Source organism: Trichomycterus rosablanca, chromosome 6 (genome assembly GCF_030014385.1).
Source record: "Trichomycterus rosablanca isolate fTriRos1 chromosome 6, fTriRos1.hap1, whole genome shotgun sequence".
Taxonomy (NCBI): Eukaryota; Metazoa; Chordata; class Actinopteri; order Siluriformes; family Trichomycteridae; genus Trichomycterus; species Trichomycterus rosablanca.
This window is the reverse complement of record NC_085993.1, coordinates 7190676-7211466: the sequence shown is the minus strand read 5'-3', so window position 1 is coordinate 7211466 and position 20791 is coordinate 7190676. Positions and strand designations below refer to the sequence as shown.

The 20791-nt window shown below is 42.8% G+C and overlaps 1 protein-coding gene across 3 annotated transcripts in view; it reads left to right on the top strand.

Moving 5' to 3' along the window:
- Window positions 1–18531, top strand: part of myh10 (myosin, heavy chain 10, non-muscle) — a 60546-nt gene extending 42015 nt beyond the window's left edge. For all 3 annotated transcript variants that reach the window (XM_062997336.1, XM_062997335.1, XM_062997337.1), the window contains 23 exons: window positions 1366–1526; window positions 1665–1773; window positions 1868–1999; window positions 4142–4348; window positions 5454–5591; window positions 5997–6120; window positions 6374–6545; window positions 7219–7431; window positions 7644–7788; window positions 7876–8082; window positions 8216–8320; window positions 8573–8725; window positions 8835–9083; window positions 9200–9412; window positions 9875–10087; window positions 11955–12116; window positions 12226–12354; window positions 12431–12519; window positions 12602–12725; window positions 12837–13045; window positions 13392–13500; window positions 16178–16350; window positions 16866–18531. In XM_062997336.1, coding sequence (XP_062853406.1) covers window positions 1366–1526; window positions 1665–1773; window positions 1868–1999; window positions 4142–4348; window positions 5454–5591; window positions 5997–6120; window positions 6374–6545; window positions 7219–7431; window positions 7644–7788; window positions 7876–8082; window positions 8216–8320; window positions 8573–8725; window positions 8835–9083; window positions 9200–9412; window positions 9875–10087; window positions 11955–12116; window positions 12226–12354; window positions 12431–12519; window positions 12602–12725; window positions 12837–13045; window positions 13392–13500; window positions 16178–16350; window positions 16866–17001 — 3672 coding nt within the window. In that variant the 3' untranslated portion in view covers window positions 17002–18531. The remainder of the gene's footprint in view (window positions 1–1365; window positions 1527–1664; window positions 1774–1867; window positions 2000–4141; window positions 4349–5453; window positions 5592–5996; window positions 6121–6373; window positions 6546–7218; window positions 7432–7643; window positions 7789–7875; window positions 8083–8215; window positions 8321–8572; window positions 8726–8834; window positions 9084–9199; window positions 9413–9874; window positions 10088–11954; window positions 12117–12225; window positions 12355–12430; window positions 12520–12601; window positions 12726–12836; window positions 13046–13391; window positions 13501–16177; window positions 16351–16865) is intronic.
- Window positions 18532–20791: the final 2260 nt, after the last annotated feature.

Genomic DNA, 20791 nt, shown 5'->3' with positions numbered 1-20791 from the left:
TTAGACAGAAAACAGCAGTATTACTGTTCTTCTCTAAAGCTTCCCCACCACACTGAGTCAGGAGTCAGAGGAACAACCTGATGTGTGAAGATGAGTGAAGTCATTAGAGGAACATGCTGTACTCTCTGTATTTCTCCACCACTTGGGCTGGCACATTAATCACACAGCAGGAGTTGCTATTGCAGCAAAAATGAGCTGGTTTAACATTCATAACTTTTAGCTGTGTCGGAGTGCCTGAGTCAGGCCGGTGGCACCGCTGAGACTTGAAGTTGGGTCTCCATGCTGCTGGGCTAGCTTAATAGACTGGTTAAATTTCTTTTCTCATTAACATGTCTGGTTTATTAAAATCTTATATGAACATGACTTTCATATCAGCTTCTACCTTCCTCTTCAGTCTAGTAATAGATATTGTGGTGGCACCCATGTGCTCTTCTTGTAATCGTGATATTTCTGACAGGACTTTAAAGCATGGAGCTTGATTCAGAAACAAAATAACAATCAAGAGTGTGATGTAGCAGTAAATCACTCCTGATGCTTTTATTTTACGAACCAAGATCTATTACGAAACATGGATTTACTCTGAAGAAATTTACCACATGCTTTTAGGTATTAAGTCATTGTTTTTAAGATTTAGGGCGTTTCTTAAATCACCCACAAACATGATGCCAGAAAATCCCTAAATAATTTACAGATGTTTGTTTGGGTGGTACCCAGAGAAGCTGATGTTGGAATATTAACTGGGTGATAAAGAACTGGCTTGAAGGTCATTATATAGATAAGAGATAATGATATAACTTTAAAAAAATGTTGAAAATCAAAAAGCAAACACTGTTCTACTTCACCATGTTAGGAGCCGAAAGACAAGATCTCAGCTCAGAAGGTTTTCAGCTTCAGGACTTGGTGTGGTATCTACAGCATGGCTACTGAACCCTCCTATAAGCCTTGCTAAATGCATTGTCAGGTCTTTGCTTTGCTGTGGCTTTTCAGCACTGAAGTATCGGTGTTTTATCAGGCTCAGATCTTTACTGGGGAGTGAAAAATGCAAATCTTATTCTTTATTGATTTCTGTGGTAAAGGACACCAGGAAAAAGTTTGAATCATTATTATTAACAGTATTGTGTATCATTAACAATATATGCTAGCTAGATGTGTATTGACTTATTTTTCTGCCCTGAGTGGAACTGAGATCATCATTATTCAGTAAATAATGTTCAGCGGTGTGCTGAAACAAAACATGCTGTTATCAGACACCAGCACAGTTAGAAAGCTTTTTGTCCAATCAGATTACTTGGTCAGAACTGTCTCCTGTATAAAGCCTAATAACAACTCATAATTAAATATGATACAATTATTTTCCTCACACAGATCCAGGCTCTTGAATTGGATCCAAATCTGTACCGGATCGGCCAGAGCAAGATCTTTTTCCGTACTGGAGTGCTGGCTCACCTGGAGGAGGAGCGTGATCTGAAAATCACAGACATCATCATCTATTTCCAGGCCGCGTGTCGAGGGTACCTGGCTCGCAAGTGAGTGATGGCGAGAGAAACTAAAATTAAATCGCTAATTCAATTATTTAACATTTATTTGTTGATAGCTGAATTATTTTATTAACTTTTCTTTTTTGTTGTGTGTGTGTGTGTGTGTGTGTGTGTGTGTGTGTGTAGGGCCTTTGCAAAGAAGCAGCAGCAGCTGAGCGCTCTTAAGGTTCTCCAGAGAAACTGTGCTGCTTACCTGAAGCTCCGACACTGGCAATGGTGGAGACTCTTTACCAAGGTCAGATTACTGTTCTACACACCTGCAGATCACAGTTTGCACATTACGGAGTCTATATACCCATCTGTATGCTTTTTCCTCTCACTGTGTGCAGGTGAAGCCTCTGCTGCAGGTCACCCGTCAGGAGGAGGAGATGCAGGCGAAGGACGAGGAGCTGGTGAAGGTTAAGGAGAGGCAGGTGAAGGTGGAGAATGAACTGGTGGAGTCTGAGAGGAAACACCAGCAGGTTAGTACACACTCTTATGAGTGTTCACGACACCTCAGTAGCTTTGTTTTACATGAGCTTTATTCAGATAAATAGAACACACAAAAGGCAGTTCCTTTCTTGTCTGGGGTATACTGATTTTAAATATATTTATACCACTGAAAGCATGCAGAAGGTGGCTTGGCTACTCTTAGTATATCTCGGTGTGATGGAGTGAAAAATGTGAAGGTAAGTAGGTAAGCAATTGAAACAATGGCTAAGTTAATGAGAAAGCAGGTGGGTGAGTAAATGGGTGAGTTTGGTGAAGCCCAAGAATGAATAAATGAGTGAAAGAGTGGGTGAATGGTTGAGTGGTTAAAAACATACAGTGTATCACAAAAGTGAGTACACCCCTCACATTTCTGCAAATATTTCATTATATCTTTTCATGGGACAACACTATAGAAATAAAACTTGGATATAACTTAGAGTAGTCAGTGTACAACTTGTATAGCAGTGTAGATTTACTGTCTTCTGAAAATAACTCAACACACAGCCATTAATGTCTAAATGGCTGGCAACATAAGTGAGTACACCCCACAGTGAACATGTCCAAATTGTGCCCAAAGTGTCAATATTTTGTGTGACCACCATTATTATCCAGCACTGCCTTAACCCTCCTGGGCATGGAATTCACCAGAGCTGCACAGGTTGCTACTGGAATCCTCTTCCACTCCTCCATGATGACATCACGGAGCTGGTGGATGTTAGACACCTTGAACTCCTCCACCTTCCACTTGAGGATGCGCCACAGGGGCTCAATTGGGTTTAGTCCATCACCTTTACCTTCAGCTTCCTCAGCAAGGCAGTTGTCATCTTGGAGGTTGTGTTTGGGGTCGTTATCCTGTTGGAAAACTGCCATGAGGCCCAGTTTTCGAAGGGAGGGGATCATGCTCTGTTTCAGAATGTCACAGTACATGTTGGAATTCATGTTTCCCTCAATGAACTGCAGCTCCCCAGTGCCAGCAACACTCATGCAGCCCAAGACCATGATGCTACCACCACCATGCTTGACTGTAGGCAAGATACAGTTGTCTTGGTACTTCTCACCAGGGCGCCGCCACACATGCTGGACACCATCTGAGCCAAACAAGTTTATCTTGGTCTCGTCAGACCACAGGGCATTCCAGTAATCCATGTTCTTGGACTGCTTGTTTTCAGCAAACTGTTTGCTGGCTTTCTTGTGCGTCAGCTTCCTTCTGGGATGACGACCATGCAGACCGAGTTGATGCAGTGTGCGGTGTATGGTCTGAGCACTGACAGGCTGACCTCCCATGTCTTCAACCTCTGCAGCAATGCTGGCAGCACTCATGTGTCTATTTTTTAAAGCCAACCTCTGGATATGACGCCGAACACGTGGACTCAACTTCTTTGGTCGACCCTGGCGAAGCCTGTTCCGAGTTGAACCTGTCCTGGAAAACCGCTGTATGACCTTGGCCACCATGCTGTAGCTCAGTTTCAGGGTGTTAGCAATCTTCTTATAGCCCAGGCCATCTTTGTGGAGAGCAACAATTCTATTTCTCACATCCTCAGAGAGTTCTTTGCCATGAGGTGCCATGTTGAATATCCAGTGGCCAGTATGAGAGAATTGTACCCAAAACACCAAATTTAACAGCCCTGCTCCCCATTTACACCTGGGACCTTGACACATGACACCAGGGAGGGACAATGACACATTTGGGCACAATTTGGACATGTTCACTGTGGGGTGTACTCACTTATGTTGCCAGCTATTTAGACATTAATGGCTGTGTGTTGAGTTATTTTCAGAAGACAGTAAATCTACACTGCTATACAAGTTGTACACTGACTACTCTAAGTTATATCCAAGTTTCATGTCTATAGTGTTGTCCCATGAAAAGATATAATAAAATATTTGCAGAAATGTGAGGGGTGTACTCACTTTTGTGATACACTGTAGGTGAAGGTGAACGGGTGATGAGATAATGGGTAAAAGTGAATAAGCATGAGAGAGTGGGTGAAAGTGATTGGGTAAGACAGTGAGTGAAGGGGTGAGTAAATTACTGTGGGTGAATGATGCCATGCAGTAGATTTCTACTGGGCACAAGGCAACTCTGGGCACATTTATGTTGTTTTTTTCAACCTGTTTGCATTGGTCCTCAGCTTACGGAGGAGAAGAACATCCTGGCGGAGCAGCTACAGGCAGAGACAGAGCTGTTCGCAGAGGCGGAGGAGATGAGAGCTCGATTAGTGGCTAAGAAACAGGAGCTGGAGGAGATCCTGCATGATCTGGAGTCTCGTGTAGAAGAGGAGGAGGAGCGCAACCAGAACTTGCAGAATGAGAAGAAGAAGATGCAGTCGCACATACAGGTAATACAGCTGTGATGTGATCTGTGTTTTTTTTTTTGTCTCCAGCAGGTACAAAATCTGGAGAATGAAAGGTCACATGGACCAGAGGCACCGTTTCAAATTTCCACTGTTCATGGGTGTGACATCAGTTGAGTTTCAGATGGTGATGAAGAATTAGCTCCAAGTGCAGATTGAAATTACATTCAGAAGAATCATTCACCTACTCATACGTTCTTACACGGCATTGCACATTAGTTTCAAGGCATATAAAATCCATCCCACTTTGGGGTTGGATATTAGGAAAGGACACTTCCTGTCCTAGCATGATTGTATTCCGGTGCACAATACCAGGTCCATAAAGATGTGGTTTGGTTTGTGTGCTTGCACCTTAATACCACAGAGGAAGTACACAGCTGAGCCAAAATCTTCAGACCACCCATAGCTCTGACTCACCGAGACATGGTCCATGGACCAGGCTGAATTGTCCTACAGTGCGTCTTAGTTAACTGTGTGAAATGATGCTTATGTGCCCAGACGATCTTGGATTTTTTTTTGGATCAGTCGACTTTTTTTGCTTGCTCTGTCCAGTTCAGATACCTGCATGTACATTTGATGTTTTGTACAGTGGACAGAAGTTAGCCTGGGCACTCTGACTGGTACAGAAGGGTTTGATGTTCCGTGTGTGGTGACACATTCAACTTCTCACCACAATTAAATGATCTGCAGTTTGATCAGAGTAAACAAGGTGTTATAAAAAACAAACAAACAAACTGCAGTTTGATCCACAGTGGATTTTCTGTGGAAACTTTAATGAGTCAACATTAACCTGTCAGCAGTTGGTGGCTCATCCCTGCTCGAACCACTGTTGGTGGGTACTCACCTTGGCTGCCGGTGACACACCACTTTCTGTTTTATAAGGACCAAATGATTATGACCAGATGGCTGGGTTGAGGTTTCCCTTAAAGTTCCTCAGGTCTTCATGCTGATCAGATCTGCTGCTGTCAACACATAAACTATGAGAAAACACCGTCAGCCCAACATCTAATAGATTCCTCACCTCACATGCACCATTTTTGTGCTCATATGTGTATGGTAATAGTACATTATTGTGGGTGTGTTTGTGTAGGACTTAGAGGAGCAGTTGGATGAGGAAGAAGCTGCTCGGCAAAAACTGCAGTTGGAGAAAGTCACCGCAGAGTCCAAAATCAAGAAAATGGAGGAAGATCTGCTGCTAGTAGAGGACCAAAACTCCAAATTCCTCAAGGTAGGTGAGGTGGAGACTATAGTAACTATCAAGGTGAATCCAGTCGATTCTTCTGTAACTATGAGGTTCTGGATCAATAATCAATTGTGTTTAACATCAAAGAGTGTTAAGTGTTGATGAATTTTCACACCTCACTTCTCAGTGCAGCTCCTGGTAGATCCAGGATCAGTCATTTTAACTGCCTTTTTTCTGTGACCTTTCTGGAACCCATGTCACTGTATGTTTTTTGTGAGTTTTCTGAACACCTGCAGTTCATTAGAAGTATATAGGCAGCAACTTGAATAATGTGGTCACTCATATACGTGGCATTATAAATAAAGCAGGTTTGGCTGCACCCCTTAAAAAGTGCATGTAACAGTGGTCCCTGTGGTCCAGCTCTGAGAAAGTCTTTTTTTATCTCTGTAGGAGAAGAAGCTGCTCGAGGAGAGGGTGAATGAGATGACTTCGTTACTGGCTGAGGAAGAAGAGAAAGCCAAGAATCTTGGAAAAGTGAAGAACAAGCAGGAGATTATGATGGTGGACCTAGAAGGTTCTTTCCTCTTTTTTTCCTTGAATGTTTAGGAATATATTTTGGGTTTTGTTAATTTTTAATGTTTCATTATTCAGAGTTGAATGTGAAATTGAGGAGAGAACAAATTTACAAGAAACTTCACATTTCACTTTTCTTTCCTTCTATAGAGTAAACAAAAATACTACTCGCTATGTATGAAACAACATTTTATGACCGATTAGCTTCTACCTGGACTGTCTGACCCTGATGTTCAATGGGGTGTGTTCCTCAGAGCGTCTGAAGAAGGAGGAAAAGACCCGGCAGGAGCTGGAGAAAGCCAAGAGGAAGCTGGATGGAGAAACAACTGACCTGCAGGAGCAGATTGCAGAACTTCAGGCTCAGATTGACGAGCTTAAAATCCAGCTGGCTAAAAAAGAGGAAGAGCTGCAGGCTGTACTGGCCAGGTAACACATACAGGGGTGTATTGGTTACTTTTAACAATTTCAGATTGACTTCCCCCCAGTTTGACACCAATGTGAAGACTTGTTGACTTCTGTTTTTTTGGCTGTACTGTTTTTTACTGTACTGCTTACAATTAGCAGTGTACATAGAATAAAGTTTCATTGGAACTATAATACTTGTAGCGGATACCTGTTGAGGGTCTGTTCGCTTGCTTTCACCAAACATGGAAATGGGTGAGGGGTACACAAACTTTTTACAACCATACCACTGTGCAGGGGTGGCACGGTGGCTAAGTGGGTAGCACTGTCGCCTCACAGCAAGAAGGTCCTGGGTTTGATCCCCAGGTGGGGCGGTCCGGGTCCTTTCTGTGTGGAGTTTGTTCTCCCCGTGTCCGTGTGGGTTTCCTCCGGGTGCTCCGGTTTCCTCCCACAGTCCAAAGACATGCAAGTGAGGTGAATTAGAGACACTAAATTGTCCATGACTGTGTTTGATATAACCTTGTGAACTGATGAATCTTGTGTAATGAGTAACTATCGTTCCTGTCATGAATGTAACCAAAGTGTAAAACATGATGTTAAAATCCTAACAAACAAACAAACCACTGTGCAGTGTTTTAAAATTTCTAATCAATTTTGTGTGTTAACTCTTAAATAATCTAAACTTTTTGTGCAACAGGGGTGATGAGGAAGTGGCTCAGAAGAACAACGCTCTGAAGCAGGTGAGGGAGCTTCAAGCTCAGCTGGCCGAGCTTCAGGAGGATCTGGAGTCTGAGAAAGCCGCTCGCAATAAAGCAGAGAAGCTGAAGAGAGATCTGAGTGAAGAACTGGAGGCTCTGAAGACTGAACTGGAGGACACGCTTGACACAACCGCCGCTCAACAGGAACTCAGGTGAAACAAAACAAATCAAAACCAATATAAACACCACTAGTTGTGGGTTTAGGGCTGTTATTCTCAAGACTTCAAGAAAACACAAGCAGGAGAGTGAACAAGCTTCTGCTGCTGGAATTACCAACCCAAATCGCAGGAAGCAGATTATTAATGAGCTAAATGCCCAGATATTCTTCATTGTTGTTACAGTTGTGATTTTGACTTGTTGGTAGGACGAAGAGAGAACAGGAAGTGACTGAGCTTAAAAAGGCGATCGATGAAGAAGCAAAAAATCACGAGTCTCAGATTCAGGAGATGAGACAGAGACACGGTACAGCTCTGGAAGAGCTCTCAGAACATCTGGAACAAGCCAAGAGGGTCAGTATGCATGTGCACCAACTTCTCCATGATCCTCAGTCCTTTTTCAGACTGAACTGACTGAGATATTTGACTTTGTGTGAACAGTTTAAGCTGAACCTAGAGAAGAGCAAGCAGACTCTAGAGGGAGACAATAAAGAGCTCGGTAATGAGGTGAAGGTGCTGCAACAGGGCAAACTGGAATCAGAACACAAGCGCAAAAAACTGGAGGCCCAGCTGCAGGAGGTTCTGGCTCGAGTTACCGAGGGGGAGAGAAACAAGGGAGAACTTACAGAGCGTACTCATAAACTACAGGTAACGCACTATATACATGCTGACTCTACTGATGTAAACCAACACTGTAAACACACTTTCATTACTTTCATCAATTATAAACTTCACCCCCATTCAGCCACGAGAGAATTGCTGAGTTTGTGTGTGTGTTCAGACGGAGCTGGAGAATGTATCGACCATGCTGGAAGATGCTGAGAAAAAGGGAATTAAACTGGCTAAAGATGCTGCCAGCCTTGAGAGCCAGCTACAGGATACACAGGTGGGTGTGGGTGTGTGATTCTTTAGCCCAAGAGTTCCCAACATTTTATTATTAAAATTTTTCAAACAGCCTGCACAACAAACCGGGAGTTTCATGCTCTAAAACCTTCCAACGTAGCTGTTACAGCTGTTAATGCCAGGAGTGGCACAACCAGTTTTTAGGTTAAGGGGCAATTGATTTTTCACATTGGTGATAAAGGTTTTGAATCAGTTTTTATCTTGAATAAATGGAATGATGATCACATGTGTGTAGGAGCTACTCCAAGAGGAGACACGTCAAAAGTTGAATCTGAGCAGCAAAATCCGTCAGCTGGAGGAGGAGAAGAACTGTCTGCAGGAGCAGCAGGAGGAGGAAGAGGAGTCTCGCAAAAACCTGGAGAAACAACTGGCAACTCTGCAGGCTCAGGTACAGTCTGAGTTAATAAATGGGTCCCCTGCAGGCTGTATCACCCACCTTTACACCACACACAGTACTAATAACCAATACCTGTGTGTGTGTGTGCATGTGCTTATAGCTGTGTGAGACGAAGAAGAAGCTGGAGGACGATGTGGGTGTGGTGGAGGGGTTGGAGGAGTTAAAGAGGAAGCTGCAGAAGGATGTGGAGGCAACAAATGCTCGTCTTGAGGAGAAGTCTCTGGCCTTCGATAAGCTGGAGAAAACAAAGACTCGTCTGCAGCAAGAGCTGGATGATCTCACCGTAGACCTGGACCACCAGAGACAGATCGTCTCCAACCTGGAGAAAAAGCAGAAGAAATTTGACCAGGTAGGAATGTTTTATTTATTTATTTTAAGTATTTTTAATGATCAGAAACATTAAACAGAATAATTACTAGGGTTTAATGATCAAATCAAATGTTTAATGGTTTTGTTTGTGTTTAGTTGCTGGCTGAGGAGAAGAGTATATCAGCTCGTTATGCTGAGGAGAGAGATCGAGCTGAAGCTGAAGCAAGAGAAAAGGAAACCAAGGCTCTGTCACTGGCCCGAGCGCTGGATGAAGCTCTCGAAGCCAAAGAGGAATTTGAACGTTTGAACAAACAGCTCCGTGCTGAGATGGAGGATCTGATGAGCTCCAAGGACGACGTGGGCAAAAACGTATGTCATTTTTATATCACTGCAGCTCTGGTTTGTGTCTGCAGACGTTTGGCACTTCTAAAGACATGGTTTAATCAGATTGATGTACAATAATTCCAGTGGCCTGTACAGAGCCCTGCCTTAACCCACTTAAACAACTTGAAGATGAATTGGAACACTGATTGGCGAACCAGGTGTTTTCTTCCAACATCAGTGCATGCCTTCACAAATGCTGGTTTACCTGAATGAGCATAAATTCTTATAGACACACTCCAGAATCTTGTGGAACACTTTATCAAAAGAGTGGAGGCTGTTATAGTCGCAAAAGTGGATCGAATTTGGAATAAGATGTCTGATAAGCTCATGATCAGGTGTCCAGGTGTATCACTATGTAGAGTATTCCTTAATATACTGTATATATCTGTGTGTGTGTGTGTGTGTGTGTGTGTGTGTGTGTGTGTGTGTGTGTGTGTTTGCGTGCAGGTACATGAGCTGGAGAAGTCGAAGCGCACCCTGGAGCAGCAGGTGGAAGAGATGCGCACTCAGCTGGAGGAACTGGAGGATGAACTGCAGGCCACCGAAGATGCCAAACTGCGCTTGGAGGTCAACATGCAGGCCATGAAGGCTCAGTTCGAACGAGACATTCAGTCCAAAGATGAACAAAATGATGAGAAGAAAAGACTTCTGGTCAAACAGGTGAGATCCATATCCAATTAGACATAGAGCAGGGGTGTCAAACTCACGGCCCGCGGGCCAGATCCGGCCCGCCGCGTCATTTGATCCGGCCCGCGAGAGCTTAAACGACTTTGTGATGGTTCGAGTCGTTACAGAGACGCGCTTATAATTTAATGCGCTCCTGCGCCTTTAAGAGACAACGTGACATCGTAGTCATGGCACCTAACTTTAACCTTCGCTAAGAAGCCATGTGACTTTTACGGCAAAAGAACGCGGAGTAGCGTAGTCAGTAATGTAAACAATAATAAATAAATACAAATAATTATATTGCAATATAATACCCAAGCATCGTCTGTAAGTAGTGGCGTTTATATTCTCAGTTGTTAGTAAATGTTTAGTGAGTATATCACAGCGCTTTAGTTACAAATTTACCGTAATTAAATACTGTTGTTACCGTTACTATAGCAATTAGTAACTTTACACACAATTTTAACTCGTTATTTTACGCTTGGTTAAATCTCATATTGTACCAGATGTAACACTTGACTACAGCTGTGTGCTTTTACTGTAGTAAGTTCTTTATTGTTTTTATTGTTTGTATTTTTACTTCAGTTTGATGCACACAGCTGGCAAGCAAATAAACCGACTGTATTCTGAAGAGAGCTGTCTGTCTGTCTGTCTGTCTGTCTGTCTGTCTAGCTGAGAAAGGGGGATAAACTATTAGTGAGGACAGAATGATTGTCTTAAAAATACACTGTAAAATCCTAAACAAACTGCATCTTTCAAAATGCAGGCTGATTTTGTGACCTGCAAAGTGACACATCCCGTCAGTAGATGATGTTACACATATTTACACATGATCCTAAAATGTACAAAAAGATAATTAAGAAAATTAAGCAGAAGGAGGAAATTTAATGAAAGTGAAAACAAGTTTGTGCTTCAGGAAGAGAAAACGGTGCGTCTCTTGTGTTATGAGGCCGTGTCTGTGGTAAAGTAGAACAATATAAATGCAGAATTCAGCCTCCAAGAAAAACAGCAATGTGACTGCAATCACAGCAGGATACGTTACAATCAGCCCTTCGAGGGCCACCATAATGCTGATGTGGCCCTCGGTGAAAATGAGTTTGACACCTCTGATCTAGAGGAACTGTGCTTTATGTGGTGTACCTGCAGGTCTTTAAGCTTTTGTGTGTTAAGAAGTGGATCATCCTGCACTGCGCCCTTCTACTGAATAAACCCAGCCGTCCACATGATTCTTGAAAAAACAGTATTCCTTGGACCAGTCAGCCTTCTTCGGAAACTTTGATGTCAGTTTTTCATTGTAGGTGCTTTGGACAGTGGGCAGGAGTTGCATTGCCACTTTGACTGGCATAGACAGCTGATGATTTTAATATGTTGTGACACAATCACCTCATTACCAGGGCTACATCATCTCCAGTTTGATCCACAGTATCTTCTGTTGGTCCGTATCAGACCCCACAGCCTTCATGTCCTCTGTCATCAATGAGTCTCGACAGTCCAACAACAAGTCACGGTTGGTGGCTTGTCCCTCCTTGGACCACTGACAGCGGGTACTCACTACTACAATATCGCTGACATGCTGTTTGGGAGATTCTTCAACCCAGTAGTCTGATCATGACTTTCTGGTCCCTATCAAATTTTATCAGGTCTTTGCGCTGATCATATCTGCTGCATTCAACATGTGAACTTTGAGGAACCACTATCAGCCCAACACCTCATCGATCCCTCACCCTTATATGCACCATTTGTGCAGGGTGGTCTTAATGTTTTGGATTATTAGTGTATATACAAATGCAAGCGGTTTGGTATTTTGCTTCCTGTACTTTTAATTATATTTACATTTACTTTATGATCCATGTGTGTTTAGGTGCGCGAGCTGGAAGCGGAGCTGGAGGACGAGCGTAAGCAGAGAGCTCTGGCTGTGGCAGCCAAGAAAAAGCTGGAGATGGACCTGAAAGATGTAGAGGCTCACATTGAGGCAGCCAATAAAGCTCGAGATGAAGCCATCAAGCAGCTGCGCAAACTCCAGGTACCCCGTTACACACATTTGTTAGCTGCTGCATCCTGGTTGTACCTTTTGCTGTAGGGGGGGCATTAAGAGAGGTGTTGGATTCTGATTGGCTGTACGTTTTTGTTAGGCTCAGATGAAGGACTATCAGAGGGAGCTGGAGGAAGCTCGTGCCTCAAGAGATGAAATCTTCGCCCAGTCAAAAGAAAACGAGAAGAAGCTCAAGAGTCTGGAGGCTGAGATCCTGCAGTTACAAGAGGTGTGTATGACTCAACAATGCTAGAATTTTGATCATATTGTGCATCCCCACTAATAACTAGTTGGTGTGTGTGTAGGACCTGGCTGCATCAGAGAGAGCACGGCGTCATGCAGAGCAGGAGAGAGATGAGCTGGCTGATGAGATCTCCAACAGTGCCTCTGGAAAGTGAGTTGCCATTCCCAGTATAGCAACATGACTGGGATTTAAGGACAGACTTCATTTGTGTGTGTATGTCTGTGTATGTTAGATCTGCTCTGATGGATGAGAAGAGAAGGTTGGAGGCCCGTATCGCTCAACTGGAGGAGGAACTGGAAGAAGAACAGAGCAACATGGAGCTTCTCAATGATCGCTTCCGCAAAACATCCGTACAGGTACGTCCTGTAGTTACAGCATGTAGTGTTCTTTACACCAAACCAGGGCCATGTTCATTTCAGTAATTATATGGATTGAAAAGCTGAAGTTGTTTGTGTGTGTACATACAGGTGGACACTCTGACTACAGAGCTAGCGGGCGAGCGCAGTTTGGCCCAGAAGAGCGAGACGGCTCGTCAGCAACTGGAAAGACAAAACAAGGAACTCAAGTCCAAACTGCAGGATCTGGAAGGTTCAGTCAAATCCAAGTTTAAATCCACTCTCGCCGCCCTGGAGGCCAAAATCCTGCAGCTGGAGGAACAACTCGAGCAGGAGGCCAAGTATGCAACACACACACACACACACATAATTTATCTAATGCACACAAGCTTTGAAACTGTTTAGACATGTGAGGCTTACCTCTGTTTTCCTAATGAGATATTGCATTTGGGGAAATTGGCTATGAAGTTCCCTATCAATGGCACTGAAATCCACAACGGCACTCTGGTGCCTCTGTGGCCTGACACACTAGCTGGCCGTTGCCAAGTGTTTGAGCACTCAACTCACTGAATCTGAGTGGTGCTGACTTGTTACCAATGTGCATCAGCCCACGGGTCCATGATTTTAATGTTAATATATATTTAAAAAAAATCATATAAACCCTCAGGTTTATTTTGCTGTTTGCAGAGAGCGTTCAGCAGCCAATAAGATTGTGAGACGTACAGAGAAGAAACTGAAGGAAGTGTTCATGCAGGTGGAGGATGAGCGTCGTCATGCTGACCAGTACAAGGAACAGGTATGTGATTTGTAATCAGAATCCCACCTGATTAAAAATGCTGACTTTCAGTCTTCCACACCTCCACCTTCACCTAACGCACTCGACTCTTTATGAATCACTTGTAGATTGTAGATCATTGTAGATTTTAGGACCACAGCTTTCCCAGAATACATTTTTGTTACTAAACTAATGTATTCACCTTTTGTAGACTGCTGGATGGTCAGGTTCATCCTGTTTGCTTTGATGATCCTTGAGATGATCCTGAGCTATTTAAATTGATTGGACACTGTTTGGATCTACATAATTTACATTGCACAGTCAGGACAAAAATCAAACCATTAAGTCCAAGGAACCGTCTGTGGGTCCTTACCTTCAGTTTGTGTTATGGTTATAAAGATCAAGACAGTTATATAAAACAATGTCTGAGGCTGTAAATGACCCAGGGCCACAGCGGTGTTAATTAAAATGAAAAAAGCTTGACACAACCTGGAACCTTCCAAGAGTAAACCGTCTGGGCAAGAACGACCATGGTCAAAAGAAGAGGTGAAAAAGAACCCAAAAGTCACCACCCGCTTGGAGTTTAGTTAAAAAAAGAGACCTGAAGGCAACAGTTCTTAAACACTCTCCATCCATTCATATGATATGGAGCTTAAAAAAGATTGGATAAACTGCCAAAATCCATGTGTGCAAAGGTGTAATTGCTGCCAGAGGGGCTTTTTGATTTACTGTGTGTATATATATATATATATATATATATATATATATATATATATATATATACAGTGTATCACAAAAGTGAGTACACCCCTCACATTTCTGCAAATATTTCATTATATCTTTTCATGGGACAACACTATAGACATGAAACTTGAATATAACTTAGAGTAGTCAGTGTACAGCTTGTATAGCAGTGTAGATTTACTGTCTTCGGAAAATAACTCAACACACAGCCATTAATGTCTAAATAGCTGGCAACATAAGTGAGTACACCCCACAGTGAACATGTCCAAATTGTGCCCAAATGTGTCGTTGTCCCTCCCTGGTGTCATGTGTCAAGGTCCCAGGTGTGAATGGGGAGCAGGGCTGTTAAATTTGGTGTTTTGGGTACAATTCTCTCATACTGGCCACTGGATATTCAACATGGCACCTCATGGCAAAGAACTCTCTGAGGATGTGAGAAATAGAATTGTTGCTCTCCACAAAGATGGCCTGGGCTATAAGAAGATTGCTAACACCCTGAAACTGAGCTACAGCATGGTGGCCAAGGTCATACAGCGGTTTTCCAGGACAGGTTCCACTCGGAACAGGCTTCGCCAGGGTCGACCAAAGAAGTCGAGTCCACGTGTTCGGCGTCATATCCAGAGGTTGGCTTAAAAAAATAGACACATGAGTGCTGCCAGCATTGCTGCAGAGGTTGAAGATGTGGGAGGTCAGCCTGTCAGTGCTCAGACCATACGCCGCACACTGCATCAACTCGGTCTGCATGGTCGTCATCCCAGAAGGAAGCTGACGCACAAGAAAGCCCGCAAACAGTTTGCTGAAGACAAGCAGTCCAAGAACATGGATTACTGGAATGCCCTGTGGTCTGACGAGACCAAGATGAACTTGTTTGGCTCAGATGGTGTCCAGCATGTGTGGCGGCGCTTTGGTGAGAAGTACCAAGACAACTGTATCTTGCCTACAGTCAAGCATGGTGGTGGTAGCATCATGGTCTTGGGCTGCATGAGTGTTGCTGGCACTGGGGAGCTGCAGTTCATTGAGGGAAACATGAATTCCAACATGTACTGTGACATTCTGAAACAGAGCATGATCCCCTCCCTTCGAAAACTGGGCCTCATGGCAGTTTTCCAACAGGATAATGACCCCAAACACAACCTCCAAGATGACAACTGCCTTGCTGAGGAAGCTGAAGGTAAATGTGATGGACTAAACCCAATTGAGCACCTGTGGCGCATCCTCAAGTGGAAGGTGGAGGAGTTCAAGGTGTCTAACATCCACCAGCTCCGTGATGTCATCATGGAGGAGTGGAAGAGGATTCCAGTAGCAACCTGTGCAGCTCTGGTGAATTCCATGCCCAGGAGGGTTAAGGCAGTGCTGGATAATAATGGTGGTCACACAAAATATTGACACTTTGGGCACAATTTGGACATGTTCACTGTGGGGTGTACTCACTTATGTTGCCAGCTATTTAGACATTAATGGCTGTGTGTTGAGTTATTTTCAGAAGACAGTAAATCTACACTGCTATACAAGCTGTACACTGACTACTCTAAGTTATATCCAAGTTTCATGTCTATAGTGTTGTCCCATGAAAAGATATAATAAAATATTTGCAGAAATGTGAGGGGTGTACTCACTTTTGTGATACACTGTATATAGAGAGAGAGAGAGAGAGAGAGAGAGAGAGAGAGAGAGAGAGAGAGAGAAGTGTTTCTCAACCACTGTTATGTGCCGCGTGAAATCATCAGGTGTGCCGTGGAAGATTATCAAATTTGGTACTCTATGCGAGCGGTGTGTAGTGACAGGAAGAACAATTACATTTTCTTCCACTAGAGGGCAGTACAACAATACTTTTTGTGACTTTTTTGGTGGTGTGCCGTGTCATTTTTCTAATGTGAAGTATGTGCTGTGGGTCAAAAAGGTTGGGAAACACTGATGCAGAGTACCACATTAAAGCTTAGTTGTATGTTTTCAGATGGAGAAAGCTAACTCACGGATGAAGCAGCTGAAGCGCCAGTTGGAGGAAGCAGAGGAGGAAGCAACACGAGCTAACGCCTCCCGCAGGAAGTTACAGAGAGAACTGGAGGACTCCACAGAGTCCAGCGAGAGGCTCGGCCGGGAGGTTACTGCACTCAAGAACCGCCTCAGGTATCTTACACACCCACACCATTTCACACAGATGCACTGCTGTTATTCGGATGTTTGATCAACATAAAAATAAACACGTCACTTTTACGGGTCAATTCACACAGACAAAAATACCACATGCCTAAAGAAAGCAGCATTAGCTTGGCAGAAATGGGTGGCTGGGTAGTTTCTACCACTCACATTCCCTTGTTGTTAGTTCTTGGGTTGCCACTGACTTGTAGGTTCAACTTTAAAACGGTTTGGTGAAGCTTATTTTATGACGGTTCAGAATGTAATGCTGTGCAAAATATTATGTATCCACTTTGTCATGGCTGTGATCTGGCAACCCTGCCAATAAAGCTAAATGACAGGCTTTTGATTCAGGAATGGTTACTAGCCTCTGGCGATTCAGGTGATATGAGCTGGTTTGATATCAGCTGATATGAGCTATCCTGAACACACAGCTTCTAACCCAATCCCTGCATGATGTTTATTGTGTGTGTGTGTGTGTGTGCGTGTGTTTGTGTGTGTTGCAGGCGTGGAGGTCCTGTAAGTTTCTCGTCAGGTCGTTCAGGACGAAGGCAGCTGCAGATGGAGGGAGAATTCTCAGACGATGATGCTGATAGCAAAGCCAGCGATGTGAATGAGATACAGCCACCCCAGAGCGAGTAGAGAGTCTTTCTGCTGCCCTGCCTCACCTCACCCTCACATTACACCCTCCTGTTTAACACTAATATAATGATTTAAAGATCAGGACTGAGGTTACACACACACACACACACTCACACTATAACGACACTAACCACTAGCTCATGCCCCTGCTGGGCAGTGATGAATTTAAACTGGATCTGTTCTCCTCATGTTCATACCCCATTCAGTGCAAAAACAGGCTATGATGGACGTGTTCACAAGGACTTCCCTAAAATGTTTGGAAACCTATCTGGCAACATGAAGCACAATGCAGGAAGGCAGGAACACACCCTGAACAGGGCGCAAGTTCATCACAGTGCATCATACACTCACACTCACTATCATGCAGAGCAGCCGATCCAGTCTGACTCTGGAAAGTAAAAGCAATGCAGTGACTAGCTCTTCACAGACCCTGACCAAAGGAAAGAATTGAACCCAGGTCCCCAGGACTCTGTTGCTGGGTAACACTCACTTTACTCACTGCAATTCCACTGTCCTGTCTGTGGAGTTTGTCATGTTCTCCGATGACTCTGTTTGCTGAATGTCTGTTTCTCCAAACTCACATGAACATGAAAAAGATGGATTGGCTGCTCTCAGGTAGCTTAGAGTTCCTGTGTGTCTGTGTGTGTGTCTCTGTGTGTGTCTCTGTGTGTGTCTCTGTGTGTGTCTCTGTGTGTGTGTGTGTGTGTGTGTGTGTGTGTGTGTCTGTGTGTGTTACCCTGTGCTGAATGTATTCCTATAATATCAGAATGAAGCAGGTAAATATAATGAAGGAGGACACAGAACCCACTTTGGGAACCAGAAAAGTTTGGTTGGTGTGTGTTTCACATAAACCAAAAATGTCTCTGAACATCCTATTCATTTTCTCCAGAAACCTGTACCTGCATCAGCACATGCTCGTGATCGTCCAAACATTTATCCCACAATGATCCTGACTCTTTTACATCAGGATCCTGGACTCTGCCTTACGGGAACAGCTAACATCTAAGGTTTAGCGTGTTTCCTTCCCAACAGCGACGTATTGTAAAGATTAGCTTTGACTGCTGCTTATAATAAAGCTATAAATAGATAGAAATAAATCTCGGTGCTTTTGTACAGGAACCGAGTCGCATTAAACAAACGCTTAGCAACGAGTACAAACACAAGGTCCGACTTATAGTTAGTTTTAAGTGGAAATTACATTCAAACAGTTGAAACATTTATAGTACTATAAATGGAGTGGAGCAGCGGTCTATTATGCTAGCCCACTACCTCTGGGATCAGGGTTTGAATCTCAGTGGTGCTATTGGCTGGCCAGGCATCTATACAGACATGTTTGCTGGTCGAAGGCCTGAGATGGATTAGCGTATGTGTTTCTGCTTTGCACCAATTGTGTTTCTCTGTGGAACTGGATTTGCCGTGATCCTGACCAGGATAAAGAGCTTGAAAAAATCTAAAAGACATATTTACAAATGATTAGTAGGTATGATGTTCGGCAGAAATTAAGCATTAAAACTGTGAACGTACTCGTCAGGCAGGATTGAAGTATTTTGGGCTGGAGGAGGAGCGAGATGTTCCGATGCATTGGCTGCTCACTTTGTTCTCTGGAAGTAAACACTAAAAAATATGTGTATAGATCACTTGAGTAAAAAAAAAAATCACAGGTTATAATGCCCTGTGATGAGGCGTTAGGGTTAGCATCATTCCATACCATTAATTATATGAACTAGATCTAATGAAAAACCTTCGAATACAGAAACATCTCAAACTTCTCGTTCTGTTCTAGTTTATGGGCTGTTTTTTTCTTTTTCTTTTGGGACTATGTGGTGAAACTTGAAGGCAAAAAATTGGAGCTGCACAGAAAGCTCTCTGACTGGAAGTAACGAAGGAATTCTCTCTATCTTAATGAAGAAATCAAAGCTGCTTGTTTGAGGAAAACCTTTGGTGTCAGTACCATATAAAGATGTGGGGGGAACTGGAAAAGTTCTGAAGGATCATCTCAGTTGTTTGACTGGAACTCTTATTGTTGAGGGATCATTTTTGAGGCACTTCATTTATTTAAAGTTTTTAATAAGGACGTCCCTGCAGATCTTCCACACTAAACATAATTGATTAAAATGTTAAAAGCCCTAAGTCACGGGGCACATGTTTACTCAAGTCCATGCGTTTGTCTGAAATATGAAACAATGTTCCGCTCACACTGAATGAAGTTTATTAGCTAGAACTGCTATTTGACATTTTTTGTGTTTATTATTTTGCAAGCGGTCCTAGTGGTTTTGATGAAGTCAGTATGTATTGTTTACGATATATTATGCGATATATAGTGTTATACACTACAGTTAGTATCCATGTTTCAAATTCTCAAGGGGGGGGGGGATGGGTGATTGTGCACAGTGATTCTAGGGAAAGTGGTGGTAAAACATGGAAAAAAACACTAATTTATGAACAGCCACATAGGATGTTGTTTATTGTTTTTGCTTTAATATGGGCACTTTATTCATTCCTAAAATAATTTACATGAAGGAGTCTATGAATTAGCAGTAAATATGAGGTGATTGATCTATCAGCATTAAGGGATTATGGAAAGTATAATCTTTCATTTGTTATGCCTAGACACTTAAAAACATAAGCAATAAGAATATAGGGGTGGATATCAGTAATTTAATCTTGCGTTTCACATGTTCTGTGAAAAACACAGCGCTCACACATAGCAATATCAGCGGACTCAGCGAACTCTAAAACAGTCCTTCTGAAGCTTGGACTTTACTACCCCCTAGTGTCTGGAAACTTGAATTGACACTAACATGTGTAGTACGGTGAGACTGTTAGTCATGTGCTTTCAAAAAAGTGAATTGTATATGTAGATCCAGTGGCCTCAAAAGATGTGAAATTGTACAAGTGTTTGAGTCAAAGCTTCAAGACCGAAATGCTTCATATATTAGCTGCTAGCTGTAAGCAGCCATTACTTCATTACAAACTTCAGACACCGAACTGGTCCCAGCTGGTTGATTACATTTGGACTTAATAAATTAATAAGCTGTTAGGGAACCTGCTTAAAATAAAATGTTTTACAAGTTGCACATACAAATTTTAGGGGATAAAAACAAATGAAATGAAACCATTTTGGACTACACTGTTTTCATGTCTTGTAAAAAGCAACAAATGCTACAGTGCATTTCATAATCAGCACATTACAGCAACAGTGGCACATGATAGTGGAGGTGTGATGGTGTAGGAGGGCTTTGCTGCTTTAGGACCTGAGCGACTTGTTAAAGAACAATAAATTACAGGTCATCTCTCTGTGAGCTGAACTTCAGGTTCTCTGAATCTGAATAGAAGAATTGATGGTCAGGACACGGTGTGGACTTGTGTAAACATTATTGTGTATTGATATCACTTTAAAACAAAGTGCCTTAGTCACTAATGATACAAATATGAAGGACAGTTTGTGAGGTGAGAAGTTGAACATGAAGATGAACTGATGTGAGAATAATAAACACTATGTAATCCTTTGGATTTTCTTTCCTGGCGCTCTGAATCATATCAGTTCTGTTTTTCATATTTTAGTATTAAACCAGCTTCAGTGTTTTAAATCCTCCGAATGCAGAATTCGGTTTGGTTCAAAGCTTTATATCCTCCATCATTTATCTACTATTATTATTAGAATAATTATTATTATCATCTCATTCAGATTATTCTGATGGCTGGCTGTGGACGAGCAGATGTTTGGCTGCACGTAATTTCTCCTTTATTCCCTTCTATAATCTTCCTGTATTTCTAGACCACAGTGATT